Raw genomic sequence first — 21,388 nt, 5'->3', positions numbered from 1 at the left:
GATGCAACAGCCCCACATCCAATGGCTAGTTTCAATGGCCTTAAAGGTGTCGCACTGAGAGCATTGTAGTGAATGATCTCAGAATCACAGAAGGTCCTATTTATGATGCAGATGCAAGGACATGCAGATGCTGCTTTACAGAAAAAGACACAAAGTGTCCCGGTGACCTGTCTCATTAAATGAGACAGCCACTCTGGAGAACATGGATAGGTGACGTTTCAGGTTGGGACCCTTCTTCAGACATTGGGCGTGGGGGGGGGAAGAAAGCTGAGGAGAGGAGGGGCAGGTAAAAACCAAGAAGGTAATAGGTTGATGTGTAGGAAGGAACTGCAGATGCTGGTTTAAACCAAAGATACACACAAAATGCTGGAGTAACTCAGCGGGACCGGCAGCATCTCTGGAGAGAAGGAATGAGTGATGTTTTGGGTCAAGACCCTTCTTCAGGTAATAGGTCGATACAGGTGAGGGAGGTTTTTGATAGACAGATGAAAAGAGATGATGTCCTTTTGTCTCATTTCATGTCATATCCTTTCTGTCATTTCATCTCTGGCCTTTGTCCACCAGCTGCCTATCAAAACCCCCCTTCACCTGTATCTGCCCATGACCGACCAGGCTTAGTCCTGCCCTCCTCTCTCCCACCCTACATTCACTCCAAAGAAGGGTCTCAACCTGAAACATCACCCATCTGTTCTCCAGAGATGCTGCCTGATCCACTGAGTTACTCCAGCATTTTGTGTCCTATTTACAATGAATTGTGGTCAACGTCCAAGCTCATTTAATGAGACATGTCACCGGGCCAGTATATTTCATGGCTATTCCCCTTTTCCATCCATTCTGACACTTGTCCCACATCTACCACAACATCCAGATTGGACAAAGGAGGCTTTTTTCTTGTCTCCCAAAAGAAATTGCAATGCTTAAATCGTGCCAGATTTAATTGACCTGCAATATTTACTTATTATACATTCCCAGCATTTGATTTATTGTCTGTTATTCTAACAGTCAAAAGCGCACGGTAACTAATTATGGCTGCACAGCGGCACTCTCTGCTCACACTGGCTCCATGCCATTGAAAATAAGAGCACGAAACATGTTTCATCATATAGCTTGGGTTCAGAGCATGTTCAGAAGTTGGCACTTTGAGCGTTTAAGAAAATAAAGAAATAGGCAAAGACAAAAGTAAAGGAAGTGGCTCTGTGAGGGAAGCTTTGAACAAGAATCATCATGCTGTTGAACATTATACACACACATTCACATCGCCTGTTTGGCAACGCCAATAAATTAATACTGCATACCCTACTTAATGTTTAAACCGACCTCTAGAATGTAACAATGCCGTACCTGCCCTCTCCACCCCATGCACTGTTCGGTGTGATAATCACCTCCCTACAATTATCTGTGTCAGTGTTGTACACATAGATCTTTAGTGGTTTTCCATTGTGGGACTCAATCAAAGAGAACAAGTCTTCAGACTGGAATAGAACAAAGAAAAATAGCATTAGTCCTTCCTCTGGCTCCTCCTCCCCGATTTATACACCAACAGATAAATCACACAAAAAGATGTTGTTTCCTTTCGCCTATACCCCACCCTGTCCACACTTTTTTGCAAGAAAAACAAAAGTAACTTACTATAAGTAGCACAATACTTTAAAAAAAAAATTAAAAAACTTCAGCCATCAGTAATAGTGCGAGTACTTAGGGGACTGGCTGCAAGGCCACAAATGGGCCCCGACCTCGGGTGTTTCACAGAGGAAGAGGACTTAACTTTCTGGTGCCTTTCCCCACAGTGGAAATGTTTGATTCTGCTGTGGGGGGACGTTTGTGTTGAACTCTATAATGTGTTGTGTCCATTTTCTTTATTTTTTTTACCCTTTTCTATGGTTTGTATGGAAACTTATTATTTAATTTATGTAAAGCACTTTGGTGTCAATGCGAGTTGACTTAAAACGTGCTATATAAATAAAACTTACTTACTTACTACTTTGTGTCACATCAGCTTGAACAAACAAATTACAGCTTCCCCAAGTCAGAACTGATGGCCATTTTCCCACTTAATCTTGAAAAATAAATACAATTGTGGTAAAGAAAGGAGAATGAAAGAAATAAGGTGAAGCACAGTACCACACCGATCACCTCCAGTTTGTGTCTCCCCTTCCCACCGGGAGGCTGTATTACATGTGGGGAAAAAAGCTACACGTAACACACAGTTGCACGGATGTACATTTAAACGTCAGTCATTGAAGCAGCGGATCAGCGTGCAGATCTCATCAAATTAACTTTTTCATTCTCTTCTTTAATAACTGCCATATCAGTCAGCATATATATCCACAGAAACATCCAGGAGAATTGGTTAACTCTCGCGGCACGCTGGCGCAGCGGGTAGATTTGCTGCCTCACAGCGCCAGAGACCCGGGTTCAATCCTGACTGCGGGTGCCGTCTGCACGAAGTTTGTACGTTCTCCCCGTGACCTGCGTGGGTTTTCTCCGGGTGCCCCGGTTTCCTCCCACACTCCAAAGATGTGCACAGGTTTGTAGATTACTTGGCTTCGATAAAATTGTCCCGTGTGTTTGTGCGTACGTGCGTGCATGTACGATAGTGTTAGTGGGCAGGGATCGCTGGTCGGTGCGGACTCGGTGGGCCGAAGGGCCTGTTTCCGCGCTGTATCTCTAAACTCAACTAAACTACAGTAGCTTCATTTACTTAATAATTAATGAGGATAAATATTTCATGACTCAGACAGAGAGACGCCAATAAGATGTACTGGGCCACTACATTGCACATCATGGATTAAATGCTTTTTTCTGTTGAACTTAGCCAAAAGGGCACTGTTATATTTCAGTATTTGAAATGCATCAAAAACCTTTGGGATTCAACAGACACTGCATCCACAGTATGTGTCTACGGCTTAGACCGACAAGCTTGCCTGAGATTTCACACCAAAAAAACACACAATAGAACATTTCACTGGGCATTTTGTCCAAGACGAGTCGTGCTTACATTAAACACTGTAGAACTGGTCAATCACACCATGCTGACTATGAATGAGGCAGGTATAGGGATCCATAATGTCATGAGACAGGAGCCTTAACCTGTGAATTTGTCCAATAGGTTTGAGGTTCTTGTAGTCTGTGTGAATGAAAACAGTGACTGCTGGGTGAATGAGCAAATGGATCACAGCATTGTGATAAAGGGAGCTCTCCCCTGCCCCACCTATCTCCCCCCCCCCCCCCCCCCCCCCCCCCCGACCCTACCGACATTCCTTCCTCTAGCTTCACAATTCACAATCCTTTTGTCTCACACCTTCTGTCCTTTCATCTCTGGCGTTTTCCTAACCATCTGCCTATCAAAACACCACCCCTCAACTTGGATCAACTCATTACCTGCCAGGCTTGTCCTGCCCCTCCCGTCTTTCAGTTTTCTTTTCTCTCCCCCCCCCCCCCCTCCCCACCCCCACAATCAGTCTGAAGGGACCCGACACAAAAGTCACCTATCCATGTTCTCCAGAGATGCTGCCTGACCCGCTGAGTTACTCCAGCGCTTTATGTCTCTTTCTGTGGTAAACTGAGCCTTTCAAGTTAGGAGAGTGAAAGGAATCGCAGTGGTAATAAGGAACAGGCGGAGAACCAGCAACATACAGGACAAAGGAGATGGTTCTATTGAAGGAATGAGCACATTTTCATTTTTTTTTTTAAAAGGAGGACCGCAAAGATAATAAATCACTAGATTATTATATAAAATGCAACGTGGCACAGGGTAAATAAAGTAAGAAAGTTGAATAAGTGGCTCAAAGTTTGTATGAGAGAAAGGAATTTCAATTCATGGGGCACAGGCAACAGCATTGGGGAAAGAGAGAACCGTTCTATCCGATCAGGTTTCTCTTGAATCAAGCTGGGACCTGTTCAAGTTCAAGTGTTCAAGTGAGTTTATTGTCATGTGTCCCTGTATAGGACAATGAAATTCTTGCTTTGCTTAAGCACACAGAAAATAGTAGGCATTTACTACAAAACAGATAAATGTGTCCATATACCATGATATAAATATATACACACATGAATAAATAAACTGGTAGTGCAAATAACAGAAAGTTGCACTAACGAACAAAATAACTAGGCCTGCAGATGAGGCATTATTAAATCATGGATAAAAGAGGAGATGGTGAGGAGGGTTCTGGTGAACCTGGTGAAAAAGTGAAAGACAAAGTCAAAAAAAATAATTGGAATGCAGACATCGTAAATAGGTTGACACAAAAAGCTGGAGTAACTCAGCGGGTCAGACAGCATCTCTGGAGAGAAGGAATGGGTGACATTTTGGATCTGAAGAAGGGTCTCCACCCGAAACGTGTCAAATAGAGACCCTTCTTGAGACTGAGTGTCAGGGGAAAGGGAAACGAGAGATATAGACGATGATATAGAGAGATATAGAACAAATGAATAAAAGATATGCAAAAAAGTAACGATGATAAGGGAAACAGGCTATTGGTAGCTGTGGGCTGGGTGAAAACAAGTTACAAACAATGAGACTCAACAAGGCAACTTTGAAACCAGCACAATGACTTGGGTGGGGAAGGGGCAGAGAGAGAGAGAGAATGCTAGTTTACTTGAAGTTAGAGAAATCAATGTTCATACCACTGGGGTGTAAGCTCCCCAAGCGAAATACGAGGTGCTGTTCCTCCAATTTGCATTTGGCCTCACTCTGACCATGGAGGAGGCCCAGGACAGAACGGTCAGTATGGGAATGGGAATTTCAGTGTTTGGCAACCAGGAGGTGAATTAATGCCACAAATAAAAATAAATGGGTCCATGCTAGATGTGGCTGCAAAGTGACTTGGATTAAGAATTACATTCACCAAGATGCTCCACACAGGGGCGACAGGAAAAATGGAGGAGGAAGCATTGTAGCCTTGATACTAAAGTGATAAAGGCAGGGGAACAGAAGGATCCTAATTCAGAAAATCAAGTGGTAGAAGAAGTTTAGGTAGAGCTAAGAAAGAACAAGGAGCAGAGAACACTGGTGGGAGAACACAGGACCCTCAACCACAGTGGGACGGTAGGGTTGTGTATAAATCAGGAAGTTAAATACAAAGCAAGGTGGCAATGTGGGCTGTGACGAGGGTTGCTTTAGGGTGATACAGGCAACTAAATGAACAAGAATATAGAGAGGGTGCTTACAACGTTATGTGGCGACTATTTGCATACCTTGGCTAACAAAGCAAAGAATTTCAGTGACTTCTCACTTGACAATAAAGTATTCATTCATCACACAAGGACATGGCAGTTGGAATATAATGTTCAAAAGAGTAAGGTCAGTTTTTTGTAAAGAGAAAATAGAAAGGCGAGAGATCACATGGCACTGATGCTCAGAGGAAGCTGAGGGTCCTTGAACACAAATTACTAAACGTTAATGTGCTGGTCTCAAGCAATTAGGAGGACAAATAGTATGTTGGGCTCAATTGTAAAAGGATCTCCGTGCAAGAATGGAGAAGTCTTACTCAAACTATGCAGGGCTGTTGCAAGACTGCATCTGGAACATCGTGGATGAGTCTGATTTTCCGACCAATAGTTGTGTTAAAGTCCAAGAGGGATGTGAAGGTTAAACTACTGAGAATATTCAAGAACAATGAATAGATCTTTAGACATTAAGGAAATTGAGAGTTTATGGGATTAGTACAGGAAAGGAGCACCAAGGTAAAAGATTAGCCATGATTTTGTTGAACAGGGGAGCAGATGCGAGGGGCTGAATGGCCTACTTTAGCTTAGTTTGGAGATACAGTGCGGAAACAGGCCCTTCACCCCACCGAGTCCATGCCGACCAGCCATCCTCGCATATTAAGGATAAGGGGGAAGTCTTTTAGGACTGAGATGAGAGAAACATTTTTCACACACAGAGTGGTGAATCTGTGGAATTCTCTGCCACAGAAAGTAGTTGAGGCCAGTTCATTGGCTATATTTAAGATGGAGTTAGATGTGGCCCTTGTGGCTAAAGGGATCAGGGGGTATGGAGCGAAGGCAGGTACAGGATACTGAGTTGGATGATGAGCCATGATCATATTGAATGGCGGTGCAGGCTCAAAGGGCCGAATGGCCTACTCCTGCACCTATTTTCTATGTTTCTATTAACACTATCCTACACACACTAGGGACAATTTTACATTTTTACAAAGCCAATGAGCCTACAAACCTGTACGTCTTTGGAGCGTGGGAGGAAACCGGCGCACCCGGAGAAAACCCACGCAGGTCACATGGAGAACGTACAAACTCAATACAACCGTAGTCAGGATTGAACCCGGGTCTCTGGCGCTATAAGGCAGCAACTCTACCGCTGCGCCACCGTGCTGAATGGCCTACTTTTGCTTTCATTTCTTACATTCACGTACAAATTCAATTACTCCCCCCCCCCACCCCACCCCCCAAGAAGGAAAAGGAATCAACTTGCCGTTACCTCGCGGAGGATGGCTTCAGCTCCAATAATGTAATCTGTGTATGGCCTCAGACCAGCTAGTGCAGCAGGGGAATTGGGCTCCACTTCCTGCAAGGTTTAAACAATAGATGTGCACACACACACACACACACACACACAAAATGAGCAACCGTTACAAACCCCACCCAAATAATGAAAATATTATCGGAAAATTCATGACCATTTTTTTTTTTTTTAAAAGAAAGTGCCAATTGTCCCTACTCAGTCCCTCACTCTCATATTTGTTTCCACATGCATGAAAGTGGCCAGCGAGCCTCTACACTTGCAAACCTCACAACCTCCTGGCCAATATATTTCCCTCACCATAACATTTCCCTTCCCTTCCCTAGTTGCATAACCTTGTTTCCGCAGAGACTGAGGATCACAGTTGGGATGCTCCATTTCTATATTATTTTAAAGGGTTCCTTTACCCAATTTCAATGATAAAAGCTATAGCTACAAAATAAAATGTTTTTGGCTTGAAGCCTCCTTAGGCAATCCGTTGGGTTTGAGGACAGCCTGCTTCTTCTCCGGGTTCTGTGGGTTCTGAAGTGACTGATGGTAACCGCAGACTCTTCCACAGATGGGGCAGGAGGTGCTTGAGGTGATGGACATTCCTTCCGCTATATATTTTGGGAGCTTCGTTGCACCCCCAGTGCCTTGAATCAAAGCTCTCAACACATTTGAGCAATCACGAGTCAGTGATTCCCAAGGGCTTTTTTGGCTCCCACAAGGACATCCTTGAATTAAAAACAAAATAATACACTAGGAACTGCAGATGCTGGCTTAAAATAAAACACAAAGTGCTGGAGTAACTCAGCGGGTCAGGCAGCGTCTCTGGAGACAACAGGTAGGCGACGTTTTTGGGTCGGGACACAATAAGAATCCCCACCCGAAACATCGCCTATCCAAGTTCTCCAAAGTTGCTGTCTGACCCACTGAGTTATTCCAACATGTTATGTATCCATTTCCCCCCCCCCCTCCATTCACCCCGTAGCCCCTTTCTGTGACAGCATCCATTTCAGTAGTCTGGTGTCAGGTACAAAAACAATGTAGACTGCCCCACAGAGGCAAGCAAGTATAATTATCCTTCGGTGCTGGGGACTTTGCGTTGGCCAGAGGGAGGGAGTGGACTGAGGCTCACTTATCTTTCCAGTGATTGGCAAGGTTCTGCAGAGATACTGTAAGTGTTGGTGCTACATCTGGGAGACTACCGCAAGGCACAAAGTGGCACTACCCAGTCATAATACCCACACAACTCGACCAGCCATGGTCAGTGGACAAATAAATATCAACACCAAAAGTGGTACAGAAAATTGAATACGAATATACTTTACAAAAGTTACTTAAACACTTTTACTCCAAAATAAGATTACCCAAAATTACAGCAAAGCCAAATGTATTCGTTTTTCCACCTGTCCAACTGGGCAAGCGCAGCTGTGTTTAAGCCCAAAGTATCCAAGGTTTGCTGCGAAGTTGAATTGGTCGACTTTTAGCTTCACAAGAAGCCCAGTTTGTAGTCTGCCTTATCAGTGACAGCCACCGAATGGCAGAAGATTGAGACATTTGCACAGCAAATATGAATTAGAGCCACTTAAGTTTCCGTGTAGGAAGGAACTGAAGATGCTGGTTTAAACGGAAGATCAACACAAAAAAGTGGAGTAGCTCAGCGGGACAGGCAGCATCTCTTCAGAAGGGTCTCTAGCCGAAACGTCACCCATTCCTTCTCTCCAGAGATGCTGACTGTCCCGCTGACTCACGTCGCAGCGGCCTCTGCAGTCCGTCTGTCTTTTTGTCATTTTTTATCCCGGTTTAATGTAGTCTTTATTTTTATTTATTTTTTCGTGTGCGTGTGCGTGTGCGTGTGTGCGTGTAACGGAGAACCCGACCTTTTCCCTGTCGGGTCTCCGTTGTCATTGGGGCTGCAACGTGGAGCGGCCTCCAACCGGAACGACCTGGGGCTCCAGTCGCAGAGCTGCGGACCTACTCACCATCGTGGAGCTGGCCGGCTTCGGAGGCGGTGGAGCTGTGGTGGCGCGCTGCTGCGACCCGACCCCGGGGATTCAGAGGCTTACCGCAGGTCCGGTGGACAGTGACACCGGGAGCCCGCGGATCCCTGCTGGGAGACCTCTTCTCGGGGCTTCCGCAACGGCGACTTCACCCGCCCGAGTCGCGGGGTCGAGGAGTGCCTGGAGCGGGGCCTTACACGCCCGGCGTGGCTTCAACGGCTGCGTGACTCTGCTAGCGCCCGCCGGGGGCTCCAACAACAATACCCGGAGCGCGGCCTTGCATCGCCCGGCGCGGCGTTAATGGCCGCGGGACAATTGCCATCGCCCGCCGGGGGCTTTGACTCTGACATCGGGAGGGGAATGGGGAGTGCAGGGGAGAGATAAGTTTTTTTGCCTTCCATCACAGCGAGGAGGAGATGCGCTGTGATGGATGTCTGTGTAAATTGTGTTGTGTCTTGGGTCTTTTTTTCTTGTGTGTATGACTGCAGAAACAACATTTCATTTGAGCTTCTATGAGGTTCAAGTGACAAATAAATTGTATTGTGTATTGTGTGCGAGTTACTCCAGCGTTTTGTGTCTATCGTCCACTTAAGTTTTTGCCTATACCAGTAATGTGCTAGTCATTACCAAATCAACTTCTCTGTCATTGAAAATGAATCCAATGCACAATGCGGGCATCTTATCCCTTCAGGATTGAACTGTTGCCAATTATAAAAATGTAGATTTCTGTTAAAATAGAACCTTTCTTCTGCTTTCCACCCTCTAACCCCAACCCTCTTTGCTGATCTTGATGTGCCACTGAATTTACCCTTTAAATTACACTTCCTCCCCATTCTTTACAATGCCAATTTCACAATCCCAGTCAGATAACAAAACTGCAGAATTGTTTTTCACATTCACACAGGTCCCAAATGTCTCGTTTCCCCTCACTATGTCATCATCAGCCCACACTTCCAGTAATGGGCTTCACAAAAACTAAACGTAAATATTGAACAGCCGAGGTTTGTTGCCCTGCCACAACAAGTTATAGTCCAACATATAAAAGCAGCATAGACACAAAAAGCTGGAGTAACTCAGCGGGACAGGCAGCATCTCTGGAGAGAAGGAATGGGTGACGTTTCGGGTCGAGACCCTTCTTCAGACTAGTTAGGGAAAAGGGGAACGAGAAATATAGACGGTGATGTGGACAGATAAAGAACAATGAATGAAAGATATGCAAAAAAAGTAACGATGATGAAGGAAACAGGCCATTGTTAGCTGTTTGTTGGGTGAGAACGAGAAGCTGGTGCGACTTGGGTGGGGGAGGGATAGGGTGAGAGGGAATGCTGGGGCTACTTGAAGTGAGAGAAATCAATATTCATACCACTGGGGTGTAAGCTGCCCAAGCGAAATATGAGATGCTGTTCCTCCAATTTGCGTTTAGCCTCACTCTGACAATGGAGGAGACCGAGGACAGAAAGGTCTGTGTAAGAATGGGAAGGAGAATTAAAGTGTCCGGCAACCGGGAGATCAGGTTGGTTTAGGCGAGCTGAGCGAAGGTGTTCCGCGATCGCCCAGTCTGCGTTTGGTCTCGCCGATGTATAAGAGTCCACATTTTGAACAACGGATACAGTAGATGAGGTTGGAGGAAGTGCAAGTGAACCTCTGCCTAACCTTAAAGGACTGTCGGGTCTCTGGAAAGAGTCGAGGGAGTGTTGCATCTCCTGCGGTTGCAGGGGAAGGAAGGTACCTGGGGAGGGGGTGGTTTCGGTGGGAAGGGATGAGTTAACCAGGGAGTTGCGGAGGGAACTGTGGAAGGGGTGGAGATGGGAAAATCTCCCTGGTTAACACATCCCTTCCCACCGAAACCAGTCCAAATGTTTCTTAAACGTTGCGAACTCTATGAAACCCTACAAACCTTGCGTAAACTACCTCCTCTGGCAGCTCGTTCCATACAGCCACCAACAAGGAAAGCTTTTGTTGTGTGTTAATCAGTCAGCAAAAAGACAATACATGATTACAATCGATCTATTTGCAGTGTATAGATACATAAGGGAATTACGTTTAGTGCAAGGTAAAGTCCAATCAAGCATAATCTGAGGGTCATCAAAGAGGTAGATAGTAGTTCAGCACTGCTCTCACACACACACACACACACAGAGATAAATTGTACATACCAAGATATGCCAAACATTTTCATTTGCTCCTTCAAAGCTGCAGAACCGAATGCTGACTCCAAGCAGCCCCTGTCCTCCCCAGAGGTTACTGGGTGTTGCACTGATTTCACGAACAGCCTGAGTTTTAGTGTTGTAAATAGCCATTTTGAGTGACTTCTCCACATTGCCTAGTAACAGCTCCCGTAGTGCATTGTCATCTTTGTCCTAAAAGTAGCAAGGAATAGAAAAGGATTAGAAAAATAGTGCACTCATTTAGAACTTGGAAGGCTCCAAACTTGGTCCCAGTCTGTCTAACATTAGCCCACCTCAGCAAAGATGGCAGTCGAGAACCTCAGTAACAGAGCACTTCCCTCTGGAAGGCGACTCCGGACTGTCAAAGCCGCCACAGCCAGACATAAAAAGTTTTTTCCCCCACAAGCAGTAGCTCTTCTCAACAGCCAAAAGTCTGTAGCCTCCTTTTGCTCTGGTATTTAATTTCATTCTTCACATGTATAAATTATGTTTTATTTTTAATTGTCCACTGTATATCGTGTTGTTACCTGTGAGTTTGGTCTCGCCGATGTATAGGAGTCCACATTTTGAACAACGGATACAGTAGATGAGGTTGGAGGAAGTGCAAGTGAACTTCCTACTGGGTGCTTCCAACTGCCTACTATTTTCTGTGTGCTTAAGCAAAGCAAGAATTTCATTGTCCTATACAGGGACACATGACAATAAACTCACTTGACACTTGGCTTGACTTGAGCAAAGCACCAAGGCAAATTCCTCGTATGTATACATACTTGGCTCATAAAATGTATTCAATTCAATTCATTTCCCAATAAGAAATGAAGCACATCACAGTCGGCAGTGACACTCCTGATATTACTAGACAACAAGGGAAATATTCATAAAGCAATTGCTTCATTTCATATCAAAAAGATAGATGATGAAGGGCCTGTTTCCATGCTGTACAGCTCTATAATTCTATGAAACCCCACAGACTCACAGCACAAGTTGAGGGACTAACACAGCTGGGACTTTATCCTAGCATTCATACGAAAAAATGGGAGCGTGAAAACTAAAACTAAAGTGCTTGCACTACCAAGTGGAGGTAAAGTGCGGAGATGAGAAAGATATGGTTGCAGTAGTGCTGCAACCTATTTTTACAACTCCACCCTACAACAAGAGAGAGAGATAGGACCTAATCCCTGGGAAACATATATCCACCACACCAACGGAATGAGCATAGCTGTAAAGCTGCGGAATGCCTCTGTGAGCCAAGCTCAACACTTCATTGTTGCGTCAGGAACCGTTAATTAATATTAAGTGTGCTTTTCTGCAGCGATGAAACCATGCATGCCAAACAGGACAGTAAGAATACCAACGATTCTTTGCTGCCTCACCCTGGTGCAGCATTGTGAAGCAAATTCCCAGAGTGAATACGCCGTGGGAAATTAGGACCCATAAAGCCAGATTTTGCATCAGATGCCTCACAAATTAGGTGGTGAGATTTTGACAGGCAAGATATGCAAAACTGCACTGAAGCATTTTGATTATTTTATGGCCCTGGCCAATTGAAATGGAAAATCAACAAGAATGAAAATTTGTCGGAAGGAACTGCAGATGCTGGTTTAAACTGAAGATAGACACAAAACGCTGGAGATACAGGCAGCATCTCTGGATGATGATTCGGGTTTGGGTCTGAAGAAAGGTCTCGACTCAAAACGTCATCCATTCCTTCTATCCCGGAGTTACTCCAACATTTCGTGTCTATCTTAAGAATGAATACTTCCTTTGTTTGCAAGTGAAGTGCTGATGGTGTTGCTAGCATTCAGCAGTACCACTTAAGTATCATTCATCCCTCATCCAAACACACTGGAAACATTGAGGCAACTACTCATTTTTTGTCAACTACAAGCCAGCTAAACACTCAGCCTGCTTCATCTGCCCTCTGTTGCACCGCCACACAACAGGTAGAGTACTCTGGCCTTCTGTTATAATAATAAAAGCAATGTTCAGGGGGAAATCATAAATAAATCCTCTCTTCTAAATCGGCTCGGAGAATCACTTCACCGGTAACAACGCACAAGAACTAAATACAGTACCACTGCATGGCTGAATCAAATAACCCTCTCTGGTTTATTTCCATCCAAGAGTACAGCTTTTAGTATTTATCTGTGATACAAAGGAAGAAACCATAAGCTTTCAGGTTGGATTAAGGTGTTACAGCGAGCAGTGATCAAATATAGAGGCATTAGTCACAAGAGGAACAGAGTCAAGGTTTAAGTCAAGAACCAGAGGACATATGAATAAGGTGAATGGGGAATGATTTTGATAGGAACCAGAGGGGTAACTTTTTCACACAGAGGGTGGTGGGTCTAAGGAACGAGCTGCCAGAGGTAGTATTTGAAGCAGGGACTATCACGACATTCAAGAAACATTTAGACAGATACATGGATAGGAGGGATATGGGCCAAACGCAGGCAGGTGGGACTAGTGTAGATGGGACATGTTGGGCGGTACAGACGTTGGGCGGAAGGGCCTTTTTCCACGCTGTATAACACTGACTCTAAGATGGTAACAAGGATCAGGGTTGCAGTTGAGTCAAGTAATATCAGAGGTGCTTGGTGGGGTGAAGAACGTTTGGCTGGCGCATCAGGAAGGTTGGAATAATCAATATATGACAGTGGTACCTAGCTTGAAGAATTAAGATCAACTAAGTAAATGGATAAAGTAAATTACAAAAGATATTGCACAGAAGCAAAAATCTGCAGCAGAAAGCAAGGGTTACATGACAGGAAGAGTACACAAAGCATTGAATATAGATTTTCACACCTTCTAAAATGGACACACAAACATTGAGAACAAACTCACCAGCCTCCTGTCACCTGCTGAAATAATAAAATCAAAGAATGGTTCCAGCCCAGCCCAGTATCCTGGAGAGTTTTCCTGCACCTGTTCAAAATAAAAATACAATTTTAGAACTGATCAGTCTTTAAACATGGAGATATAAGAGACTGCAGATGCTGGAATCTTAAGCTAAAACAAAACACTGGAGGAACTCAGCAGCATTTGTGGAGGATGTGGACAGACAATGTTTCAGGTCGAGTTCCTCCAGCACATTGTTTTTTGTTCAGTCGTGAAACATTTCAGATTCAGTAGCAGTATATTTGAAGCACATATCCTTTTAATACTGAAGTAACCCTGCCTTCAGGAATAGTTCAGGTCAGCTACTACAAGCCTATCCAAAACCTAGAAGATATTGCATCCGATGTTCCAGCTTCTCTTGGGTTTAGAGAATGCAAGGAAAACTACCCAAGTCATCTGCCCACAATTAGAGACATGCATACAGGGTGTAACTGCAGATGCTGTTTTAATCCGTAGACATAAAAAGCTGGAGTAACTCAGCAGGACAGGCAGCATCTCTGGAGAGAAGGAATGGCTGATGTTTCGGTTCGAGACCCTTCTTCAGACCGGTCTTCTTCACCCATTCCTTCTATCCAGAGATGCTGCCTGTCCTGCTGAGTTACTCCAGCATTTTGTGTCTAATACAGCAAGAGTCCCATGTCTCCAATACAACATGGCATAACTTTGGCCATGACAATTCCTATTGACAATATTCTGGAAGAGAGCTCTTAAACACTAAACTGTTCATGAATTTAAATGGTTCTGCAGTCCCGGGTCACCGGTGCTGTAAGGCAGCAACACTACCGCCGTGCCTCAATTTTGGAAACAGGCGCAATAGCTTAAAATCCTTGATGGCGAGGCCAAGCCCAAGCTCTATTATGATTGATGTAGGCAGTTTTAATTATGACTGTGAAATTTAATTTTCAACTGACAAATGTTGGTGGCCAAATAACAGCATTGTGGTAAGAGATCATAAAACAAAGAGTAACAGATTAGCACAATGTGAAGGTGCTGAAGGCACCCGGGTCCTACTGCAACTCGATCAAAAAGGTTCAGTGAGTGCAGATGGAAGGTTCCCTCTCTGTTTTCCCAACCCCACAGTGTAAACTATACTCCAGATTATATTAATCCACTTCATTTGCAGTTGATAAAAAACATTTAATTGTATGCTACCATTGATAGTCTGTCCCCATACTCCGAATTAGACAATAGACAATAGGTGCAGGAGTAGGCCATTCGGCCCTTCGAGCCAGCACTGCCATTCAATGTGATCATGGCTGATAGTGCGATCAAAAGTTAGAAAAAAAAATCTTCCACGTCAAACCGCAGCACAAATATACAGGTTTGACCCCCCCCCCCCACTCCCACCCACCCCAGTTTCAAGCCCTACTGAGTTGCTCTAACAATTTGTGTCTTCTTTTGTAAACCAGAACCTGCAGTTCCCGGTTTCCCCATATTAACCTTTCTGTCCTGAGCCTCCTCCATTGCCTGAGTGAGGCCACTCAAACTGGAGAAACAGCACCTCATATTCCACTTGGGTAGCTCACAGCCCAATGGTACGAACATTAAATTCTCCTATTTCAGGTACCCCTTCCTCTCAAACCTGTAATTAGTTAATTTCCCCTCCTCCATCTGCTCACCTCCTAACCCTCTCTACTCCGTCTCCTATTTACCTTTTCTCCCCTCTTCCACCCCTCCCCCACCATTCTCTCCCATCCATTTCCCCACTCTCCAGCTTTTAATTGAGGTCTTGGGAAGCACAAGATGAAAATGTGGGCCTGCAAGATAGCCATTGAGACAAGTGATGTGACTTAAATTATGTAAATGTATTGAGCCCATCCCACGCCTTTACTCTTTCAAAGTGCGTTCTAAAAGGAGTGCCCAGCATGCCTACTGGTTCTCTAATCCAAATGTAAAAACAGCCCAGCGGATGCAAAATGCTCCCAACCCAAAACTGGACGCAGTATGAACACAAATTAAAAAAGCACCATTACATATCACAATTACTCTCTTCACGGCTGAAAAGCCCTCATTTCTCCCCTCAGTCCTTGAGCATGGCTGGCTGCAACAAAATGTCTCCTATGTTCTCCGAGTGGGAGGAACAGCCTACTCTCAAGACAGGGACAAGGTTAAAAAGCTAGAAAGCAAGCCAGACTTGCATTTGTATAGCACCTTTGGGGAGCACTTTACAAGCAATGAAGGTCTTTTTTGAAATGTCGTCATTGTTGCAATGCAGGAAAAATTAGTCGAAAGAGCAACAAGATAATGACTGGGTGTCTTTTATGTGATAATCATTGTGGGTCTTGTCCACTTGAGAGTATTTCATGAGGTAATATTTCCCCCACATTACTCGAAGACAAGGAATTGAACGCGAGTAAAGTGTAGATGGTGGAAATCTGAAATAAAATGTTGTAAACACGTGGCAAGTCAGGCAGCGGAGAAATATTTCAGGTCAAAAAGCCTTCATCAGAGTGCTCATTCTGTTTCTCTTTCCTAAATGCTGCCTGATCTACTTAGCATTTCCAGCATTTTCTGATTAACCTCCAAATCCCAGCCTGCATGATTCATCTGAAAAATAGCCACTCAATGGGTACAAATGCATCTCAGCGTTCAACTCAGTGGAAAGTATGAATCCGTCATATTTCCTATTTATTCACGACCTCACAAACCCAACATTTCAGGGCTCAATAGAACAAAGAACAGTACAGTAGGAAAGAACTGCAGATGCTGGTTTAAACTGAAGGTTTTTAATGGCCTAATGGATATACAGGGAATGGAACGATATGTATCACGTGCAAGCAGATGAGAATAGTTTAACTTGGCATCATGTTCAGCACAGGTATTCTGGGCCGAAGGGCCTGTTCCTGTGCTGTACTGTTCTTTGGTAAACACAAAATACTGGAGTAGCTGAGCGGGACTGGCAGGGTCTCGACCCGAAAAGTCGCCCATTCCTTCTCTCCAGAGATGCTATGCCGCCTGTCCCGGGAGAAGAGACATGGGAGAAAGCTCTGGATTAAAAGGCACTTTCTTTTCTCACCCAATCCTCCAGTAAGAGGAAATCAAATCCACACCGGAATATTCCACTTGGCCTTAAGCCAGGGGTGTGTTGCTTCCCATCTCAGGACAACTGGGAAACAAAGAAACTTCCCAGCTTTGATGAATTTAACCCTCCACCTCTAGTCTGTTGTCAAGCCAAACTCATACCGCTCCAAATTTAGCCTCCAGCCACACTGGAGCATATGCGATTCCACTGGCAGCTGCAGTTTTTATCCTATTAATTTTGTGATTCAATTCTTGAACATTACAACAAAAAGGTTACGCGTCCTCTTGAACAACTATACAGTTTCTAAACCAATTTGACAATTCACATGATAACACTGCTCCAGAACATTCTGCACAATGATTTCATTGTGCTTCAGCAGGTTACAATAATCCAACAGGAAACCTTCACCACAGTACCACAATTAATGCATTTCAATGCATTTTAATAACACAGCACTCTATGATGTAATTAAAACATTTCAAGAGTACTTTTGAAGTGCAATATTCACACAAGCAAATCTATTGGTAATTCAGCACCATTAATGCTTGGAAGCAATGAGATCGACAACCGGCTTCCATTTTGTTTGGATGGTGTTTGTGGAAAGAAGATTGCCAGCCAAGCAAGACCAATACACTTACTGATCCTCAGTGAAAACCACCAGGAAACCAGTCCTCAATATCCACTTGATCCACCAGGTGAATTCTCTATTTAACATGAAGGACAGCGACAAAACAATAACATTCCCTTGCAATAACCTATGCATCTCAGGGGGTTCCAAAGACATCACACAAGAGAAGTTTGGGAAGAGGCAAGACAGCACGGTGGCGCAGCGGTACAGTTGCTGCCTTACAGCGCCAGAGACTCGGGCTCGATCCTGATTATGGTGCTGTCTGTACGGAGTTTGTACGTTCGCCTGGTGAGCTCCGGCTTCCTCCCACATTCCAAAGACATACAGGTTTGCTAATTGGCTTGGTAAAATTGTAAATTGTCCCTAGAATAGCATTTGTGTACAGGGATCCCTGGTCGGCACGGACTCGGTGGGTCAAAGGGCCCGTTTCTGCGCTGTATCTCTAAACTAAACTGAAAGCATGACCAAATAAGGACTAACCACCAGACTACCACAGAATCATACACCTAACAAATCAATGATTATTGAAGACTGATTTAGTAATCTCTTCAGACGAAGAGTTACTCCAGCAACAGCACAAACATGTATCAGAGCACTACATGAGCAATGATACGTAGAACAAAAGGCACTGATTATTACAATGCTTTGGTGCATTTTGCTGAGAAAATAAACCTAAAATACTGAACAAAACAATTGATAAATTGAAGTCTCAGTTTATATGCTATTAATATCATTTGTAATCTTTTATTACCTGTCATTCATTTTTAGTGCATTTTTAACACAAGGACAAAGGCTCCACAACTGATCCCGTCTAGTCGTAATGTGGTCCTGCTGTTCTTTGGTGTCTTTGTAAAAGGCCACAGTTTGCACACCATGCAAATACAGGGCAAATTGCATCCTGCATGTTTCTCCCATCACCAACACCCACCCTCTAGCCTCAAAGTGACAGAAGGCAGTGCCGTTCAACAGGAATTACGAACCTGCTCACCAACAGTCCTGTCAAAATCCCAAATGACCCTTAGCTCCAGACCTCCCTGGCCCATGCCCGTTTCAAACATGGGCTAGGAGAGTCAAATGTGACTACCTCTGACATTAAGGCAGTATTTGACATCAGACAAAGTAAGTTGGTTGTGATGGTTTAAAGTCAATCAGCCCAGCCCCAGGACATTGATGCAAGAGTGCCTCAGGGCAGTGTCAATACCAATTATCTTCAGCTTCTTCATCAATAATCTTCCGTCCATCATAAATGGCATATGCAATTCTACTCAGAACTCCTCAGCAAATAAAGCAGCCCATGCTTGCATTCAGCAAGATGTCTTTAGTTTAGATATACAGCGTGGAAACAGGCACTTCGGCCCACCGAGTTCACACCGACCATCAATCACCCATTCACACGATGTTATCCCACTTTCTCATCTACTCCATACACACTAGGAGTGGGTATAGCAATATACAGAGCCAAATTAAACTACAAACCCGCACGTCTTTGGGATGTGGGAGGAAACCGGAGCAACTGGAGGAAACCCACGTGGTCACAGGGGAACATGCAAACTTCACACAGACAGAAACAGAGGTTAGGATCAAACCTGGGTCTCTGACATTGTGAGGCAGCAGCTCCAGCAGCTACGCCACTGTGTTGCACATACATTCAGGTATGGGCCAGTAAGTGGTAAGCAACATTGTCTGGCACCTTTGTGGCAACGCTGGCCATCTACAATAAGAGAAAGTTCATCCCCTTATCCTTAACATTCAATAGCATTATCATTGCCAAGTTCCCACCATCAAAATCTCAAGGGTCACCATTGACCAGAGACAAATGCAAGTGGTTCGAGGCTAGACATCCAAAAGCAAATTGCCAATCTTCTGAAACCCAAGCCTTTGCACCATCTACAAGGCACAAATCAGGATGCGACAAAATACTGTACCTACCAATTACCGAGGTGAATGCAATTAAACGACATTCAACTCATCTCCACAGGATAAAGCAGCCACTTGACGAGCACTGCATCCACCATCTGAGGCATTCATTCTCTCCACCAAGAGAGTGTGTACTATCTACAAAATGTACTAATGGGGCACTCATCTAAACAACTGCAACATCTCCAAAATCCACAAACTCTGCCAAGGACAACAGGGCAGCAGGTGTATGGGATCACCACCACATACAGATATCCTTCCGACACCACTTAGAAATACATTGCTGTTCCTTCATCATCATCATGAAACGCCCTCCTCAACAGCACAATGGGAGCACCTTCGCCAAAAGAACTGCAGCAGTTAAAGAAACTGGCTCACCATTACCAAGGGCAATTAGGGATGGGCTTTGCCAGCAAGACTCTCATCTTGAAAAACTACAGAAAGGTGTGTAGGAAAGAACTGTAGGTGCTGGTTTACACCGGAGATAGACACAAAATGTTGGAGTAACTCAGCAGGACAGAGGTATAGGTATAGGAATGGGTGACGTTTCGGGTCGAGACCCTTCTTTGGTGGTTGAAGTCGATTCAATTGCAATTTTCAAAGGGAAGCTGGGTATATATACTCCAGAGATATCAATGTTTTGGTGAGATGGCCGGACAAATGGCAGATGGAGTTTAATCCAGACAAAAGTAAGGTGATATATCGTGGGAGCATTAATGAGGCTAATACGTACACTGTGAATGGACCTTGGAGTTCAAGTCCACCAGAACCTTGAAGATAGCAACACAGATAGGTTAAGAAGATATATGGAACAATGGCATTAATTGGTTTGGGAATAGAGGTCAGAATTAGGGAGGTTATGCCCAAACTTCTTAAAACCTTGGTCAGAATTCATTTGGTGTACTGCAAGCAGTTCTGGACACCAAGGTATAGGAAGGATGTGATAGTGCTGGAGAGAATGCACAAGGGATTCACCAGGTCGTTGCTTTGGATGGGGCAATTCATTCATGAGGAGCGACTGGAAAAGCTGGGTCTATTCATCCTCGAGTAGAGGAGATCAAAAGGGGATACGATGGACTCATAAAATTAGGAGGGGTACAGACAGGATAGACTGCAGGAAACTTGTCCCTATATCAGAGATAGACAACTAAAGGACACAGGTTATAAGATAAGGGGAAGAAACATACATGGCATCCAAAGAGTATCTTTCTCACCCAGAGAGTGGTGAATTCTTGCAATTCACTGCCCGAGAGATTGGCTGAGGCTGGGTCGCTGACAGCATTTAAGTAATGTTCAGATGAGCACTTGAATTGCTTGGGCAGAGAAGGCAATAGACAAAGTACTGGATGATAGAGTTAGTACAGAAGCTAGAACTGGTCAGGTGGAATGGACTGCTTCCATGCTGTATTATTCTATAATATATTTGAAAAGAAAAATTCTGCAGTACTACAGGGTTAAAGCCAGAGGAATTACACTAATTGAATAAATCTTTCAAATAGCTGGCATGGGCCAGAGGACCTCCCACAGTTCTGCTGGATGATGATTATTTAAATAATTACAGTTTTGTAGCTCCAATGCACTTTGGATGAAAAGGGAGGGGAAAAGAAAAGCTTCTTTCATTTCATCTTCCTTTTAGATTTACACTTGGAACTGGGACAACATTAATAGATCAACACTTGCCACATCGATACATTTCCATCTTTATTTGGCCAAAGACGAAAGGCACTTTAAAACAAGCTATTCCGCAGCTGTGAGGTCAGGAAGAAAGTTAACCTGCTAACTTTACCATTACTTATTACACAAAGGGATAATATTAGCTTGGAATGTGCAATCATCAGCTGCGTCTGGACTCTTCTAAACTATTGCCAGTAAAACATAGTCAAAGTCATCCAAGGAACTTCACTGCGTACACATTGGGAAGTCATTTGCAACCTGGTAGCAGCACCAAGCAGAGGAGATGCATACCATCTTCAATTAACTCAAAAAACGAAAGGCAAAAGGCAAGACCATCGCTTGAAATAGTTAATAAAAATAAAAGATGAACATCACAGGACAACTGACAGGAATCGGACATTTTAACACTGCATTTATGGAGAAGAGCTATGAAGTAAATGAGATGATTTGTTTTTACATCATAGTCACCCCGATTGTTTACAACATGGAAATTTCCAGAACCCGGGATGAAAATCAGGACAAGTGGAAACTCTTGCTTAATGGAGAGTTGAAGGAACCAATTATTTGATGTGGAATTTACATCAAAGCATTTCAGCTCCCAACCACTCCCCTCTC

The 21,388-nt window shown here is 44.1% G+C and overlaps 1 protein-coding gene across 2 annotated transcripts in view; it reads right to left on the bottom strand.

Moving 5' to 3' along the window:
• The window catches only part of LOC116968824 (Golgi reassembly-stacking protein 2-like), a 40,381-nt gene that overhangs the window by 18,424 nt on the left and 569 nt on the right, over positions 1-21,388 (bottom strand). Inside the window, exons 2-5 of one of the 2 annotated variants that reach the window (XM_033015742.1) lie at positions 13,479-13,559; positions 10,623-10,826; positions 6,440-6,526; positions 1,342-1,472 (exon numbers count right to left, since the gene is read on the bottom strand). In XM_033015742.1, coding sequence (XP_032871633.1) covers positions 1,342-1,472; positions 6,440-6,526; positions 10,623-10,826; positions 13,479-13,559 — 503 coding nt within the window. Of the gene's footprint in view, positions 1-1,341; positions 1,473-6,433; positions 6,527-10,622; positions 10,827-13,478; positions 13,560-21,388 lie in introns of both variants that reach the window. The other variant, XM_033015741.1, reaches the window with a different exon arrangement.

This window comes from Amblyraja radiata, chromosome 46, assembly GCF_010909765.2.
Source record: "Amblyraja radiata isolate CabotCenter1 chromosome 46, sAmbRad1.1.pri, whole genome shotgun sequence".
NCBI classification, from domain to species: domain Eukaryota; kingdom Metazoa; phylum Chordata; class Chondrichthyes; order Rajiformes; family Rajidae; genus Amblyraja; species Amblyraja radiata.
This window is presented reverse-complemented; position numbering and strand designations above follow the sequence as displayed.